Source organism: Coffea arabica, chromosome 2e, assembly GCF_036785885.1.
Source record: "Coffea arabica cultivar ET-39 chromosome 2e, Coffea Arabica ET-39 HiFi, whole genome shotgun sequence".
Taxonomy (NCBI): Eukaryota; Viridiplantae; Streptophyta; class Magnoliopsida; order Gentianales; family Rubiaceae; genus Coffea; species Coffea arabica.
This window is the reverse complement of record NC_092313.1, coordinates 48832287-48851084: the sequence shown is the minus strand read 5'-3', so window position 1 is coordinate 48851084 and position 18798 is coordinate 48832287. Positions and strand designations below refer to the sequence as shown.

Sequence of the window (18798 nt, the reverse complement as noted above, 5' to 3'; positions counted from 1 at the left end):
TGCCAAACCTTTTCAGCAACTCCTTGGTATATTTTGCTTGATTTATAAAAATTCCCTCAAGAGCTTGATGTATTTGAAGTCCAAGGAAGAAATTTAATTCTCCCATCATACTTGTAGACACCAAATTTTGAATAATTTGTATGTGACACCTACTTCATGATTTTTATTTTAGATCGCTTGCATTTAGTTCATTGTTGTGTGTTTTGCATTTTTAGTTGTTATTTTATTTTAGTTTTATTCATTTTGCCCTTTTAGTTTGTCTATTCATTTTTATTTTGTCATTTCAGGTTTTAATCACTTTTAAGTTTTAGATTTTAGTTTTTAGTTTTCTAAGTTTATAGAGTTTTAGAAAGAAAAGGAAAACATCAAAAATATGTTTTAGTCATTTTTGTTTTTATTCAATGCTTTCTTAAAAGAAAAATAGAAAAATGGAAAAAAGAAAAAAAAGGGAAAATTTGTTCACAAAAATATGTTTATTCAATCTTTGGGGCACATTAGTTATTTTTAAGTTATTTTGAGGAAAAGAAAATGATGAAAATTGAGAATTTGGAAATTTTAAAAATGGCCATTTTTGTTTAGTTTCTTTTGTTTAAAATTATTTTTTGTTTTGTTTACCTGGTTTGTGTAATTTTGTTATTATTATTATTATTAGTTATATTTTATCATTTCTGTATTTATTAAATTATTTTTAAAAAAAAAAAAAAAAAAAAAAGAGGTTTTATGTGCAAGCTGCGGAAACGCAGCTTGCAAAGGACAGTCACGGATTACCAATCGAAGGGCTAAGGGGAGAAGGTTTAAGTGAAGATAATCTACAGCCATTGAATGAAGGGTTAAGGTTGGCTAGCCGTATATAAAAGGGGAAGAAACGGAGAGCCGCAAAAAAGAAAAAAGATTGAAGGGTTTCAGGAAAAAACAAAACAGAAAGAGTTGACGGGCAAGGGGAGGATTCTGGGGGGAGTGAACGGAGGAAGGGAAACCAAAGCAAAAGGGCAGCTACGGGATAGAGTGCTGGGGGGTTGGACAACTAAGGATAGAACAGAGGGAAGGAAGAGAGATTTCTGGGGGTTGACGTTTGAACAAATAGAGAGGGTTGGTAGAGAGATCGACCGAGAGAGAGAACTGGGGTTGACGGGCCTGAAGAAAGCAGAAACAGAGAACGAAAGACTAGGAGAAGAGAGAATCTGGGGGAAGTTTTTGGGGAAAGCAAGCTGACGGCTACGAAGAAAAAAGAAAACAGACGCAAGAAAGAGAAAGGAGGAGCTGACGGGAAAATTTAGAGGAGAGGACCATTGGAAAATTGCTCGAGAGGGGCTGAGAAGAACTAAAAGGAAAAAGGAGTTCGGCTGTGAAAGAAGGCTGTTGCAGATTCAAGTCCAAAGGTGGTGAAGAGGTAATCTTCGATTTTCTCTTTGTTGCTTCCCTCTGTCTTTTCTTCTGTCCGTTTTTTGCCCAAGGATTGGTTTCCTATTTTCATCAAAGTAAATAGCTTAGTCAAGCCTCTTAGTTTAGATTCTGGTTGTTCTATTTTCTGGAAAATCCGAGTCAGAGTTAGCATTGTTTTTCCAGAATCGTCTTACTGCCATTTTTTTTGGGGTTCGAAAGTCCTGTTCAATCTTTCCTTTTGCTTTTGTCCAAGCATATGTATTTTCGGGATTGAATGAGTAGGAGTGTGCTTGAATCATTTGTGTAAACATGTTTCGGTTGGTTGAAGTGGCATAAGCATATACGCATGGGATAAGTGGTGAAGTTTGTAGTGACATTTAGTTGCGGTAGTGACCTGTGATGCATTGTTTAGTTGCGGGACATTTCCTTTTGCTGAAACTATGGGATGGATAGCTATTAGGATGTGGGATGGTCCCCTGTGTTTGGGTTTAGTTTTCATTGGAATGAGCATTGTACATGAATCTGCTGCAGCAAGCTTGAAGGCAATCGTTTGGTTGTGACAGCTTTAAAGTCAGTAGTCGATGGATATCTGTGTCTTTGTATGTTGTTGTTGGTTCATTTGCTTTGTTTCTGATTTAATTGGGTCAAGTTTAACATGAATCTGGATCATTCTGATGTCTTTTAAATCTGAAGGTTTGTTGGAAATTCCTGATGTGATTTTGGTGATTTTCCAAGTCATTTAAGATTTGTTCCATTCACATGCACAACAGTGAAGAATTGCCGCCTTTTCATACTGTTTTTGCTTTGCTTTTAGTTGAGTTTTTCTTTGCGTCTCTGTATCATGTTAATTTTGGTTTTGATGAAGAAATAGAGGGTCCAATGTTGAGGTTGAACACTTGGGTTTAAGGGCCAGTCAAGTCATGTTTTGATTGCAGAACTTGTTTGTATAAAATTATCCTTTTGTTTGCATGTTTTTTTTTTTCTCCAGTAATCTTGGTTTGTTCGGATTTTAAAATTGTATGTTATGTGGCTTAGTTAATTCTTCGGATGTTTGGTTGAGAGAGCTCGATCAAATTTGGTGAAGTTGAAATGCATAAATCTAAGTTCAGAAATGACAATGCAGCCAGCATTCATTTTATGTTTGCAGAATCAAGTTTCTCACGTAGCTGCATGATCATTGCATGAAATAATTCTGAAAATCACACTTTGATCCCCCAAGTTTCCCCTTGATTCACTATGGCCCAAATAATCAGAAAAATTAATCAATTGGGGCCCTGTGTTTTTGCGGCAATGCTACGAAGACCCAACTAGGTTCCATTTTCTTGCAATAAGACCCTATGATAGTTGAAATTGAACCATTCCTCAACCTTTTCTTTGCCTTTGGACCTTTGAAGTTCCTAAAAGTGTTTAATTAAGTTTGAATGTTTGGTTAGTGTTCACATTTGAGTATTTGGTAGCATTAATGTTTTGATTCAATTGCTTGTTTGCTTTCAATTGTTTTGGTGGTACTTAGTGCATGAATTTGTGAACCTTGTATTTAATTGAGCTTATGTTTACCTATTTTCTTTAATTTTCTTAAACCAATTTGTTGCTTGACCTTCGTCTTGCTCTGGGACCTTTAAGGTTTTTAAAACGCTTCAATTAATTTCTGACTGATTGATTAATGGTTGCTTTAGGGATCCTGAAAATGCAAGCGAAACCACTCATTGACCCGTATTTGATCTTAGGCATTTAAATGTTTCTAATTGCTCAATTCCATGTTTATGTGTTAGATTGCTTGACCCTTGTTTTGTTTTGGACCTTTAAAGTTCTTAAATGTTCGATTGACTCGAATGTTTGGGTAAGGGTTATGTTTGAAGTCCTTAATAAGATGCTTTACTTGGAAATTGAATAGGCCATGCCTTCTCCTTGATCTTTAAGTACCTTTGACTACATTTAAGTCGTGATTTGAGGAAATTTTTGATGATTTGATGAATGCCATTTGGATCATTAAAGTGGTGCCTTAACCTTTTGTTTTGATGGTCTTAGCTTAAGCCGTCCTTTTCTTCGGTAACTTTGTTATATTCTACTATTTGAGGTACCTTGACCCTTTTATTATTTTGGAGGGTAAATTAGTAATTTCACTACGTTAGGGGCGTCGCTTCAAGGGAGGTACACTCTCTCCTTCATTTGCACTTCATTTGACCCTACGTGCTCCTACGTGTTATGTGAATATGCATGCCTACTCCGCTTTCCTTACCTCCTTGCGTGCATTTACTTGCTTTTTTTATTTTATTTAAGTTTTATGGGGTATGTGTACACCTCTTGGCTTGTAATAGATAGGGCTCGGAGAGCATCTGTCCATTTCCCCTTCCCTTTTATGCTTTTATGGGGTATGTGTACACCTCTTGGCTTGTAATAGATAGTGCTCGGAGAGCATCTGTCCATTTCCCTTTCCCCTTTATGCTTTTATGGGGTATGTGTACACCTCTTGGCTTGTAATAGATAGGGCTCGGAGAGCATCTGTCCATTTCCCCTTCCCCTTGGTGGTTTGCTTTTGTTGCTACATGTTTAATTGCTTTGATAGGCTCTTGCATCTAGTCGAGCATGCTAAGTGCTACGTGCTACGTGTTTACGAGCGTTTTGGCATGTCTACTTGCTTTCATAGCCATGAATGAATGGAATGGATGAATGTACGTTTCCGCTAGTCCAACGCTAGTCGGAATTCATAGAATGGGCTAGTCCAATACTAGACCCTTAGGGATTTCCCCTCATTAGCATATCATTTGCTTGTTCACCACATATCATGCATTTTTCTTAGTTTCATCACTTGGCATGCTCCTCGAACCCCCTTTCCCTTCATTTTAGGATTTTTGCATATCATGATAGTTGTAGGGTCCATTTGCTTGAGTGTCCCCTTCCGATAAGGGAAACGAGCGAGTGTGGCTACTCGATGGCCTTAGCACGCTAGTTTTGCCTTCTAATCAAGGGAAAAATCAAGTCACGATTTAGGTCTCCCCGTACCCAATATGCATGAATTCCCTAGGCTCATGCATTCTCAATCCACTCTATCATTACACTTTCACTTTTGTCTCATTTGCACACATGCACCTTTTTATCACTTTCACTTGCACACGAACACTTTTTTACCTCCACTTGCACACACCCTTTTATCTTCACTTGCACACGAACATTTTTATCTTCACTCGCACACGAGTACTTTCATCTACATTTGCACACCTTCACTCTTATCTTATTACTTTTATCATTTTTCTCACTTCACACAAACTCACACTTTCACATGGCATGCATTCCACTCATTTTTCACGTCATTTAGGTTTAGGTGTGACCTCTCCAAAGGATCATTATTGGGCTTCACAATTAATGTGATTGGCACCACTCAACCTTTGAAGAGAAATTTCCCCCCAATCCCCCTAGGTCTAGGTTTTTGCATTCATATAGACATATCCAATACGCGATACATACCTTGGGTAGAAAAATTAGGGAAAATTGGTTTGAGTCGCGCAACTAGCCTTGGCTAGGTCAAAGGGGTGCCTTGGATTCTATCCTTGCCTTCCCCTTTGTCAAACGTGACCCCCGAACCTTTTTCTTTGGCTTACGTGGACTAGGAGTCGTTTTAAAAAGGGTTTTACTACTTTGTCTTTAAAAAACACTTTTCTGGGTGACTTGGTACACCCCAAATCTATACCAAGTGGCGACTCCGTTTTCATATCTAAAAACCCTTTTTAAAATTTCATTTGGCCAAATCGTCGCTTTCCAAAGTCCCATGGCCTTTTTACTTTTCATTTTGCACACGTTCACACCACACCTCACACACACACATCACTCACACATTCACACTACACATTCGAAAAGTGGGGCGCGACAGTTGGCGACTCCACTGGGGACTTCCTAAGTGGGTCCAAGCATTTGACTTAGCCATTCGTTTCCTGTTTCTACCCTTTTTATGCATCGCATTTGGATATTAGGGTTGCATTTTTTAGGACTTTTTCGCATCGCGCGCGTATCAAACTTTTCCCTCACTCACGTATGTGTGATTGGTTGATTGGATGTTGTTTACTTGTTTATCTCGCGCTTGCATTGCATTTGGGAGGGGGTGTGTCACCTTTAGAGCCTCGCGTGGTTCTCACCCCTTCCCTCAAAATAGGGGAACACTTCATACGTGCATGTTTACTTGCTTTATCCCATTTTATTTTTATTTTCGTGGGCGCCATCCCACACCGCCTTGTAGGATTAGGATCGATTGCCTTGGGTAGGCGGCTGGTGTGCTCTGCGCCCATAGCGCTACCTAAGGGATCACTCGAGCCACCGATCAAAGGCCCTGGGAGTGATGACCCTTCGCCTTTAGGTCTGAAGGCTTGGGAGCCGAAGCTTTATCGAGTCTAGGCATTAGTGAACCAAACCGCATGCATCCATATTAGAATTTTCCTAGGCTAGAGTCAGCCTCACCCTATTTTAAGCACATTAGGCACGAGGGAAGGGGTTCCACCCCTTTTACTCGCTTTATTGTATTTCTTTTCTTAATTGCTCCCAATGTGTTATGTGTACTATCAATTGCACTAACCATTTCTTTGTTTCTTGGCTTGCATTCATATGCCTTAGCGATAAGAGGCCCTTTTGGCACTCTTTTAGTGACTCACCCACTAGATAGCTCACATGTCTAAATTTCAGTCTTTGCACTTACTTTTCAGTAAATACATTTCATGTTTAGACCTTTTCTCCCCGTTGCGTTATTTATATCCTTTAGGCCATATTTGTTGCATATTTACATTGCTTTAATAAATGGCATCATGCATAAACCATAGAAAGGGAATGCCACATAGGGAATCCCGTGTTTAGGAATAAGCCACCTTGTGTCTCGGATACTTAATCCAGTGAGACTTGCACGTTTACATTTTGTATCATCCGAAGGGGTAGTGCACAAGGTAAGGTAAAGATCCGATCGTTTTCATGAAGCAATTTTTGGAATATGAGCATCTAATAATCACTTTTTGGCCATTTTCTCAAAATTGGTAAAATTCCCTTGCGTAAAAGGATATTAATTCGAAGAAAATTCACAAATGATTCCTCATTGTTGAGACGATAAATATAAAGGCCAAATTTTGATTTTAGAGGCTCATAGACCAAGGCATTGCAATGATTTCTTGAAACCACCCCGTGGGCGAATAATTCAATCGATTTTTGAACAAATCATCCATCTTATCCAATCCATTTTTTTTTTCAATTCATTCAATTTTAGTACAATTTAATCATTTTTGAATAAATTCATTTCATCCAATTCATTTGACCAATTTACCCTTTTTAGGGTCATCCGGTCGCTTTTGAATAAATCGTCAAGTCATTTGATCAATTTACCCTTTTTTAGGGTCATTTGACCAATTTACCCTTTTTAGGGTCATTTGACCAATTTACCCTTTTTTGGGTCATCCGGTCAATTTTGAATAAATCGTCAATTCATTTGACTAATTTACCCTTTTTAGGGTCATTCGGCTGATTTTTGAATCAATCATTCATTTGGCCAATTTACTCATTTTTAGGGCAACCGAGCCGATTTTTGAATAGATCAAGTTTCGTTCAATCTATTTGATCGATTTACCCTTGTTAGGGTGATTTGATAAATTCCTTTGAATTCATTTGACCTGTTTCCCTTTTAGGGTAATCCGGTCGATTTTCAATAAATTGTCAATTTCATTTGACCAATTAGGATTTCAATGTCGAATTTCAAATTGGGAAGTCTAGTCAATTTTTTGAGAAAACCATCCATTATATCCAACTATTTAATCATTTGGGTTCTTGACTCATGTTACACTGAGGAAAATTTTGTCAACGAATTCCAATCTTCTCGATAGGAAGTTCGTCAAGGTCAAACCCGTGCGTTTTTGCAAATTCTTGTATCGATCAAAAGTGATCAATCCATTCGGACGTTGACCTCATTGTGACAAATTTCTCGTCACTCCAATTGACCAAATTCTTTCAAAATTATTTCTCACTCAATGAGTTGATCGGATCCATCAGGTATGGTATAGTGCCTGCTCTGGAAGATTGCATTTTCATGCTAGGCCTACCCTTGGCATAAAAGGGTTCCCCCATAGGACATGCATCCGATTTTTCTGGATATCTACTAACTCTTGCTCTTTTCTTTTCCTTTTCTTTATTTTCGTTGGAATAATTGAGCGAGAGTTGAATCTAAAGGCAATCTTTCAAAATCTTCAGGCAATATTTCAACATCGCTTCTCGTCGAAGCCCCATCATAACGCGATCCCGAAGTAAGGCCCAAGGGAATCGTGTAGACATGAGTACTCAACCAGAATCATCCGATAAGGCCGTTGCAACTACCCAGCCGGAAGCTGCAAGTCCTGGGGTTCAGTTGACAGAGTTACTCACAAAATTTGGGGAAATGGCGTCAGAAATGGCCGCTCAGAAAAAGTTGATTGACGAGCTCGTTAATAGCGGAGTGCAACCTGAGCCTGTACCCACTACACAACCACAATCCGAACCATTTGTAATTCCTCCATTTCAAACTACGTTTGAGGGAGCTGTAAACCCGCAATATGCTTTTACTCAAAATCCTCATTTCTACCCTCCTTATGGTCAAGGATTTCAGCCTCAAGGCGACCCAAACATGCATTTGAACCCACCAGTTTTTTATCAAACCACCGCAGAACCCGTGATACCGGAGCACACTTTCCAAAATAAGCCAGAAATGGGGGAATCTTCTGCTCCAATTGATATGAAGTTGCTTAAGCGCTTGGACCGCTTTGATGAGTTTATGAGGAAAAGTCAGGGTTTAAACAAGCAAGGAGTGCTGGACTATGACGAACTTTGCCTTTTCCCAAATGTGCAATTGCCTGAAGGGTTCAAAACCCCGAAATTCAGCAAGTATGATGGGACGGGCAATCCCAAGACACACCTCCGATTGTTCGCCAACAAGTTGGGTAGGCCAACAGATGATGAAAATCTGCCTTTGAGGCTATTCCCAGAAAGTCTCGAGGGGGATGCACTCGACTGGTATTCCAATCTGAAACCCGAAGAAGCGAAGACCTGGCTTGACTTGTCCAACGCTTTTGTAAGGCAGTACGAGTATAATTGCGAGCTGGCTCCAACACGAACCACATTGGAAGGGACAAAGAGGCAGCCATCTGAAGATCACAAGACTTATGCTAAGAGGTGGAGGAAAGTAGCTGCAAAAGTCGAGCCACCAATGACGGAGGATGAAATCATACGAACTTTCATTAAGGCACATGATCCGCCGTACTTTGAAGAAATATTCCGCATGACTGGATGCTCATTCGCCGCAATTGTTAATAAACTTGAGGAATTTGATGATTTCGTGAAGGCTGGAAAGATTGTTAATGTGTCTGCCCTCAAATCGCAGTTGGATGCTTTGCAAAGCCAAGGTAGTAATGGGAAGAAGCAACAATCCAAAAGGCAAGAGGGGGAAACTGCTTTTGTCTGGAATCAAAGCCCTATTCCAAGACCCAGACCTCGACAATACCCTACCTACTCAAACCCTTACTATTCAAGCCCTCAACCTGTGTACCATACCACTATTAACCACCCGCAACCTCGACCAAATTACCTAAACACGCCTACAACACCATTCCATATTTCTCCACATAACTTTCAAACTAGACCTCGCTCTCCTTATCATCCAAGACCCACCTTACCCGCCAACCATAGTTACAACTATCAACAAACCACTGGCATCCGAGACCCGGCCCGATATAGAACTTTTACCAATTTAGGTCGGCCCTTGGATCAACTGTATGAGCAGCTCAAGGCCGCGGGCAAAATTGGTACAATACCTCCTAAAGTCTATACTAAAGGAGTTCCCCCTGGTTATAATCCTCAATTTTTTTGTGCCTACCATTCTGGAGCTCCTGGACATTCTACTGTCAATTGTTGGGTACTTAAACACAAAATCCAAGACATGATTCAGACCGGAGACATAATTTTGAAAGGAAGGGAAGAACAAGCACCAAATATAAGTACAAATCCTTTTCCTGAACACAAGGACACCTTCGAGGCATCCACCTCCAATGATGAAATTTGAAGGTCTTGAAGAGCTCTTCACAAATTGGATGGCTGACTATCTTCCCTCTCGAAGGGAATTTTGATAAATTTAGGGGTTGTCATTTGCTAAAATTCATGAAAACTTTTTCTTGCATATGTACATAGCTTAATGAAAGCATCTTTTGCAATTTGATTATTTGTTTATTTGATCATTGTCTTGATTTTTTGTTAATTCTTTGAGATGGCCAAAGGTAAAGTTATTTGACTCTTTGAATATCACTGCTTTGGAATTTGATGAAACCCTTTATTGAAAATCCCTCCATTGAGAAAGCCTTCATTAAGAAAATCCTTCATTGAGAAAGTTTTCATTGAGAAAACCATTGAAAATCCCTTCATTAAAAATCACTTTACTGGAAAAATCCCTTCATTAAGGAATCCCTTCACTGGAAAAATTCTTTCATTTGAAAATTCCTTCATTGATAAATCCCTTCATTCGAGAAAATCTCTTTCCAGCCAGGTTGGAAGTTGATTGGTTAAAGCAGTATCATTAACGATTGATTCTGATTGATGAAAAGAAGTTGAATGCTATATGCTGTGACCAACGTTGTCAAAACGCATGGCCTATGTTCATAACAAAAGGATCCGCCACCGATCTTCTGAAGAAGGAAACAAAGTGCTAAAGCGATGAAAGACGAAGTCAAAGGCAAATTTGCTTCAAATTGACAAAGCATATTGGGTGTTCAAAGGAGAGATGGAAGGACAGACATTCCCTCAACCTATCAACTCGGACATGTGTAAGATGTTCTTTATTTGATTATGCAAAGTTTCTTTTAGGGAATCATGCAAGAGACGAGGCAAAAGTCAGGCCATCTTCCTTTCCAATCAAGACATTTCATCCCTAGTCATCCCCTTTGAACTATTAGAACAATAATTTTCGTTTGGCAACCCCTGAGAATTGCAAACCCCACACTGGGGCAAATTCATTTTGAAAAGTGATCAGAAAGAAAAGGAAAACCCCACACTGGGGCAAATTTATCTTTGAAAGAGATATGAAAAGGAAGAAAGAACCCCACACTGGGACAAATTTAGTTTTGAAGAAAAATGCAAAAAGTAAGAAGAATGCAATGAAGAAATTGCAAAGAAAGAAAATCCAATCAAACTGGGGCAAAATTTTCCTCAGTTTTGTTCAAAATGGGAAATAATTTCAAAATGATGCAATCTCAGGCTATTTCACACCCCTCTCATCAAAATTTGCTTTCAAGCCTCAACTTTTCTTGAAAAACACCCCACCTGACTTCATTTCAAAAGCCCAAAGTCCTGGCTTTCGTCATTTGCCGTATTTTCTGTTGGAAGTTTGCTAATCAACTGGCAAGTGATGTCCATAATGCCTTCGCCTAATTTACAAGGGAAGCGCATTTTACTGATGTCAGCAATCTTCAGTTCATACTCCTGAGTCGATTATGGTTGAGTTTTTCCATTGTTCCTTAGGTGAAAACCCGAAAGGGCACCTCAAGAGAAAAGGAGAAAAAGAAAAGGAAAAAAAGAACAAAAACAAAAACAAAGCAAAAGAAAAGGAGTGGGGGCAACCTTGGTGAAAACCCGAAAGGGCGCCAAGGTAGGATTTCTGCAATAAGCAAGCACAAGGAGGAACAACTGGTGGTTTGGTCCATTTGGATTTCTCCTCTTTTTTTGTCATACCTCTGCCAATATTGAATTCCAGAACAAAGATATCCAGAGATTCGAATACGACATCCGTTGGCCAAAACTGTGTCATTTTGTAAAACATTCTTTGGCAAATTCATTCTTAAGAAACTCATTTTTACCAAATTTCTTGCATTCATGGCATTTTTGTAGAATTTAAACACAATTAGTTGTGAGTGCATTCTTGTGCATATTCATTTTTACATGACACGTGAATTTTTCTTGCATACCTCATTCTTTATCTTTGAATTATGGTAAATGACAACCCCCGTGGTTTGCTCGAAGCATACTTGGGTTCAGTCATCTCTTAAAAAGGGCTAAGGCGCAACCAAGCCAATTACGAAGGTTTCGCAATATGGCAAAATGCTTACCCGGTCAGTCTGGAAAAGCAGAGACATTTTGAATGATAAATCCAGCCAAGTCAGATGTCGCGGCCAACTTCGACAAAGGCATCAAAAGGCTTATGTTTACACGATTCTCAAAAGGCAAGCGGATCAAATGATGGTGGCAATTCTTTTATTTTTTCTCTTTTGCAGAAAAATTCCATGCATGGACGAAAACAATTACACCTCGCACTGGAATCGGTGTTGAAAGGAGTCCTCTGGTGAACAAAGGCAAATCGAAAATGTTGCAAGTAAATTTGATCAAAAGGTGCAACAACAGACTCAAATTGCAAAAATCCATCATACTAGGGCAATTTATTTTGTTGGAAAGATTCTCAAAAGTCGAAAAGAAAAGCGAAAAGAAAAGAAAAATCACCAAAAGAATCAAAATCAAAATCAAATCAAGTTTCATCTCGGCAGGACCGGGTATAATCCCGCTGACCGCTTTTTATCAAATTGGGACCGGGTTTCATCCCGCCAATCTCGGCAGGACCGGGTATAATCCCGCTGACCGCTTTTTTCGTTGGGACCGGGTTTCATCCCGCCAATCTCGGCAGGACCGGGTATAATCCCGCTGACCGCTCTTTTCGTGGGGACCGGGTTTCATCCCGCCAACCTTGGCAGGATCGGGTATAATCCCACTGGTCGATCATCATGGCAGGTTCGGGTTTAATCCCACTGACCAATTCATTACTGGGGCAAATCTGTGGATACATTTTCAAATAAAGTCTTATATAGTCTTCTTCATACAATCCAATTTTAAATTCCTGCTCGAGTCAGTCCCGTTTTAAATTTCTGTTCGGGTCAGTCCCGTTTTCAATTCTGGTTCAGTCCCGTTTTATTTTTCATGTTCGGGTCAGTCCCGTATTCAAATTCTTGTTCATTGGGATCCTTTTGCAGCCAAATAACACAGGTAAGTATTTGGTGTCTACTTCTTTGTCTCAAGTTTTTTCAAAACTCAGACAAAGAGGGGCAAACTGTAGACACCAAATTTTGAATAATTTGTATGTGACACCTACTTCATGATTTTTATTTTAGATCGCTTGCATTTAGTTCATTGTTGTGTGTTTTGCATTTTTAGTTGTTATTTTATTTTAGTTTTATTCATTTTGCCCTTTTAGTTTGTCTATTCATTTTTATTTTGTCATTTCAGGTTTTAATCACTTTTAAGTTTTAGATTTTAGTTTTTAGTTTTCTAAGTTTATAGAGTTTTAGAAAGAAAAGGAAAACATCAAAAATATGTTTTAGTCATTTTTGTTTTTATTCAATGCTTTCTTAAAAGAAAAATAGAAAAATGGAAAAAAGAAAAAAAAAGGAAAATTTGTTCACAAAAATATGTTTATTCAATCTTTGGGGCACATTAGTTATTTTTAAGTTATTTTGAGGAAAAGAAAATGATGAAAATTGAGAATTTGGAAATTTTAAAAATGGCCATTTTTGTTTAGTTTCTTTTGTTTAAAATTATTTTTTGTTTTGTTTACCTGGTTTGTGTAATTTTGTTATTATTATTATTATTAGTTATATTTTATCATTTCTGTATTTATTAAATTATTTTTTTTAAAAAAAAAAAAAAAAAAAAGAGGTTTTGCGTGCAAGCTGCGTTTCCGCAGCTTGCAAAGGACAGTCACGGATTACCAATCGAAGGGCTAAGGGGAGAAGGTTTAAGTGAAGATAATCTACAGCCATTGAATGAAGGGTTAAGGTTGGCTAGCCGTATATAAAAGGGGAAGAAACGGAGAGCCGCAAAAAAGAAAAAAGATTGAAGGGTTTCAGGAAAAAACAAAACAGAAAGAGTTGACGGGCAAGGGGAGGATTCTGGGGGGAGTGAACGGAGGAAGGGAAACCAAAGCAAAAGGGCAGCTACGGGATAGAGTGCTGGGGGGTTGGACAACTAAGGATAGAACAGAGGGAAGGAAGAGAGATTTCTGGGGGTTGACGTTTGAACAAATAGAGAGGGTTGGTAGAGAGATCGACCGAGAGAGAGAACTGGGGTTGACGGGCCTGAAGAAAGCAGAAACAGAGAACGAAAGACTAGGAGAAGAGAGAATCTGGGGGAAGTTTTTGGGGAAAGCAAGCTGACGGCTACGAAGAAAAAAGAAAACAGACGCAAGAAAGAGAAAGGAGGAGCTGACGGGAAAATTTAGAGGAGAGGACCATTGGAAAATTGCTCGAGAGGGGCTGAGAAGAACTAAAAGGAAAAAGGAGTTCGGCTGTGAAAGAAGGCTGTTGCAGATTCAAGTCCAAAGGTGGTGAAGAGGTAATCTTCGATTTTCTCTTTGTTGCTTCCCTCTGTCTTTTCTTCTGTCCGTTTTTTGCCCAAGGATTGGTTTCCTATTTTCATCAGAGTAAATAGCTTAGTCAAGCCTCTTAGTTTAGATTCTGGTTGTTCTATTTTCTGGAAAATCCGAGTCAGAGTTAGCATTGTTTTTCCAGAATCGTCTTACTGCCATTTTTTTTGGGGTTCGAAAGTCCTGTTCAATCTTTCCTTTTGCTTTTGTCCAAGCATATGTATTTTCGGGATTGAATGAGTAGGAGTGTGCTTGAATCATTTGTGTAAACATGTTTCGGTTGGTTGAAGTGGCATAAGCATATACGCATGGGATAAGTGGTGAAGTTTGTAGTGACATTTAGTTGCGGTAGTGACCTGTGATGCATTGTTTAGTTGCGGGACATTTCCTTTTGCTGAAACTATGGGATGGATAGCTATTAGGATGTGGGATGGTCCCCTGTGTTTGGGTTTAGTTTTCATTGGAATGAGCATTGTACATGAATCTGCTGCAGCAAGCTTGAAGGCAATCGTTTGGTTGTGACAGCTTTAAAGTCAGTAGTCGATGGATATCTGTGTCTTTGTATGTTGTTGTTGGTTCATTTGCTTTGTTTCTGATTTAATTGGGTCAAGTTTAACATGAATCTGGATCATTCTGATGTCTTTTAAATCTGAAGGTTTGTTGGAAATTCCTGATGTGATTTTGGTGATTTTCCAAGTCATTTAAGATTTGTTCCATTCACATGCACAACAGTGAAGAATTGCCGCCTTTTCATACTGTTTTTGCTTTGCTTTTAGTTGAGTTTTTCTTTGCGTCTCTGTATCATGTTAATTTTGGTTTTGATGAAGAAATAGAGGGTCCAATGTTGAGGTTGAACACTTGGGTTTAAGGGCCAGTCAAGTCATGTTTTGATTGCAGAACTTGTTTGTATAAAATTATCCTTTTGTTTGCATGTTTTTTTTTTTCTCCAGTAATCTTGGTTTGTTCGGATTTTAAAATTGTATGTTATGTGGCTTAGTTAATTCTTCGGATGTTTGGTTGAGAGAGCTCGATCAAATTTGGTGAAGTTGAAATGCATAAATCTAAGTTCAGAAATGACAATGCAGCCAGCATTCATTTTATGTTTGCAGAATCAAGTTTCTCACGTAGCTGCATGATCATTGCATGAAATAATTCTGAAAATCACACTTTGATCCCCCATGTTTCCCCTTGATTCACTATGGCCCAAATAATCAGAAAAATTAATCAATTGGGGCCCTGTGTTTTTGCGGCAATGCTACGAAGACCCAACTAGGTTCCATTTTCTTGCAATAAGACCCTATGATAGTTGAAATTGAACCATTCCTCAACCTTTTCTTTGCCTTTGGACCTTTGAAGTTCCTAAAAGTGTTTAATTAAGTTTGAATGTTTGGTTAGTGTTCACATTTGAGTATTTGGTAGCATTAATGTTTTGATTCAATTGCTTGTTTGCTTTCAATTGTTTTGGTGGTACTTAGTGCATGAATTTGTGAACCTTGTATTTAATTGAGCTTATGTTTACCTATTTTCTTTAATTTTCTTAAACCAATTTGTTGCTTGACCTTCGTCTTGCTCTGGGACCTTTAAGGTTTTTAAAACGCTTCAATTAATTTCTGACTGATTGATTAATGGTTGCTTTAGGGATCCTGAAAATGCAAGCGAAACCACTCATTGACCCGTATTTGATCTTAGGCATTTAAATGTTTCTAATTGCTCAATTCCATGTTTATGTGTTAGATTGCTTGACCCTTGTTTTGTTTTGGACCTTTAAAGTTCTTAAATGTTCGATTGACTCGAATGTTTGGGTAAGGGTTATGTTTGAAGTCCTTAATAAGATGCTTTACTTGGAAATTGAATAGGCCATGCCTTCTCCTTGATCTTTAAGTACCTTTGACTACATTTAAGTCGTGATTTGAGGAAATTTTTGATGATTTGATGAATGCCATTTGGATCATTAAAGTGGTGCCTTAACCTTTTGTTTTGATGGTCTTAGCTTAAGCCGTCCTTTTCTTCGGTAACTTTGTTATATTCTACTATTTGAGGTACCTTGACCCTTTTATTATTTTGGAGGGTAAATTAGTAATTTCACTACGTTAGGGGCGTCGCTTCAAGGGAGGTACACTCTCTCCTTCATTTGCACTTCATTTGACCCTACGTGCTCCTACGTGTTATGTGAATATGCATGCCTACTCCGCTTTCCTTACCTCCTTGCGTGCATTTACTTGCTTTTTTTTATTTTATTCAAGTTTTATGGGGTATGTGTACACCTCTTGGCTTGTAATAGATAGGGCTCGGAGAGCATCTGTCCATTTCCCCTTCCCTTTTATGCTTTTATGGGGTATGTGTACACCTCTTGGCTTGTAATAGATAGTGCTCGGAGAGCATCTGTCCATTTCCCTTTCCCCTTTATGCTTTTATGGGGTATGTGTACACCTCTTGGCTTGTAATAGATAGGGCTCGGAGAGCATCTGTCCATTTCCCCTTCCCCTTGGTGGCTTGCTTTTGTTGCTACATGTTTAATTGCTTTGATAGGCTCTTGCATCTAGTCGAGCATGCTAAGTGCTACGTGCTACGTGTTTACGAGCGTTTTGGCATGTCTACTTGCTTTCATAGCCATGAATGAATGGAATGGATGAATGTACGTTTCCGCTAGTCCAACGCTAGTCGGAATTCATAGAATGGGCTAGTCCAATACTAGACCCTTAGGGATTTCCCCTCATTAGCATATCATTTGCTTGTTCACCACATATCATGCATTTTTCTTAGTTTCATCACTTGGCATGCTCCTCGAACCCCCTTTCCCTTCATTTTAGGATTTTTGCATATCATGATAGTTGTAGGGTCCATTTGCTTGAGTGTCCCCTTCCGATAAGGGAAACGAGCGAGTGTGGCTACTCGATGGCCTTAGCACGCTAGTTTTGCCTTCTAATCAAGGGAAAAATCAAGTCACGATTTAGGTCTCCCCGTACCCAATATGCATGAATTCCCTAGGCTCATGCATTCTCAATCCACTCTATCATTACACTTTCACTTTTGTCTCATTTGCACACATGCACCTTTTTATCACTTTCACTTGCACACGAACACTTTTTTACCTCCACTTGCACACACCCTTTTATCTTCACTTGCACACGAACATTTTTATCTTCACTCGCACACGAGTACTTTCATCTACATTTGCACACCTTCACTCTTATCTTATTACTTTTATCATTTTTCTCACTTCACACAAACTCACACTTTCACATGGCATGCATTCCACTCATTTTTCACGTCATTTAGGTTTAGGTGTGACCTCTCCAAAGGATCATTATTGGGCTTCACAATTAATGTGATTGGCACCACTCAACCTTTGAAGAGAAATTTCCCCCCAATCCCCCTAGGTCTAGGTTTTTGCATTCATATAGACATATCCAATACGCGATACATACCTTGGGTAGAAAAATTAGGGAAAATTGGTTTGAGTCGCGCAACTAGCCTTGGCTAGGTCAAAGGGGTGCCTTGGATTCTATCCTTGCCTTCCCCTTTGTCAAACGTGACCCCCGAACCTTTTTCTTTGGCTTACGTGGACTAGGAGTCGTTTTAAAAAGGGTTTTACTACTTTGTCTTTAAAAAACACTTTTCTGGGTGACTTGGTACACCCCAAATCTATACCAAGTGGCGACTCCGTTTTCATATCTAAAAACCCTTTTTAAAATTTCATTTGGCCAAATCGTCGCTTTCCAAAGTCCCATGGCCTTTTTACTTTTCATTTTGCACACGTTCACACCACACTTCACACACACACATCACTCACACATTCACACTACACATTAGAAAAGTGGGGCGCGACAATACTCATTTCAAATTCACTTTGCATAGTGGTGGAAAAATCCTTCTCGGATGGATCACCAATTATAAGCTCTTTTGGATGATTTTGGCTGAATTTCCAAGCCTTGGGAAGATCTTTGAGTGGATCATCATTTTTGTCTTCATCTTCCTCTTCTTGATCATTATGAACTTCATTTTCCATTTCAGTTGCTGCTGGTTTAGAACTTCCTTCATTTCCAATTGACAGATTTTCCATTCCTGCTCGAACACCTACATCATCATCCTCACACGGACTTTTGGAATTATCATCATTGGTTTCATCAAATGTTATATGTATAGCTTCTTCAATCACAAGAGTCCTTCTATTAAAAACTCTGTATCCTCTTTTATTCTCACAATACCCCAAAAATATTCCTTCATCAGATTTTTTATCAAACTTACCAAGATGTTCCTTTAGATTCAAAATAAAACATTTACAACCAAATACTTTGAAATAACCAACTGTAGGTTTCTTATCAAAAATCAGCTCATAAGGAGTTTTCTTTAAGATAGGTCTCAAGAGAATTCTATTCATCACATAACATGCAGTGTTTACCGCTTCAGCCCAAAGATATTTAGGCAACCTACATTCATTTAACATAGTTCTAGCAGCCTCTTGGAGAGTCCTGTTTTTCCTTTCTACAACACCATTTTGCTGTGGAGTTCTTGCAATAGAAAACTCATGAGTTATGCCATTATGATCACAAAATTCTGGAAAACCACAATACTTGAATTCTGTTCCATTATCACTTCTAATTCTAACAATTTTTAATCCAAGCAGATTTTGCACTTTAGCAAACAATGAAGTGAAATTCTTGAATGCATCATCCTTATGAGCAAGAAATATTACCCAAGTGTATCTAGAATAATCATCTACAATCACAAAACAGTATTTCTTACCACCCAAGCTAGAGATTTGAGTAGGGCCAAATAAGTCAAGATGCAAGAGTTCTAAAGGTTTGGAAGTAGATACACACTTCTTTGGTTTAAAAGAAACTTTTGTTTGCTTTCCAAATTGACATGCATCACATATTTTATCCTTTTCAAAACTGATTTTTGGCAAGCCTCTAACTAGCTCCTTTTTCGAAATTTCCTTTAGTAACTCCATGTTAAAATGACAAAGTCTTCTATGCCACAACCAAGGATCTTCATTTGAAACTTTAAGACATGTTAAGCTAGAAGAA

General features: G+C 38.6%; 1 protein-coding gene across 1 annotated transcript; it reads left to right on the top strand.

Moving 5' to 3' along the window:
* The first annotated feature begins 919 nt into the window (after positions 1-919).
* LOC140036316 (uncharacterized) lies at positions 920-14636 on the top strand. The gene is made up of 3 exons (XM_072077677.1): positions 920-1390; positions 7597-9371; positions 14545-14636. Exons 2-3 carry the CDS (start codon positions 7676-7678, stop codon positions 14634-14636), a joined length of 1788 nt encoding a protein of 595 aa, XP_071933778.1. The 5' UTR covers positions 920-1390; positions 7597-7675.
* Positions 14637-18798: the final 4162 nt, after the last annotated feature.

What these genes read in the sequence shown, in the direction of transcription:
- LOC140036316 (XM_072077677.1), top strand. Translation starts at nt 7,676, where the DNA reads ATGAGTACTCAACCAGAATCATCCGATAAGGCCGTTGCAACTACCCAG. An exon ending in AGAACAAGCACCAAATATAA is followed by an intron (nt 9,372 to 14,544) that starts GTACAAATCCTT and finishes CTTTGCTTTTAG; the next exon opens with TTGAGTTTTTCTTTGCGTCT.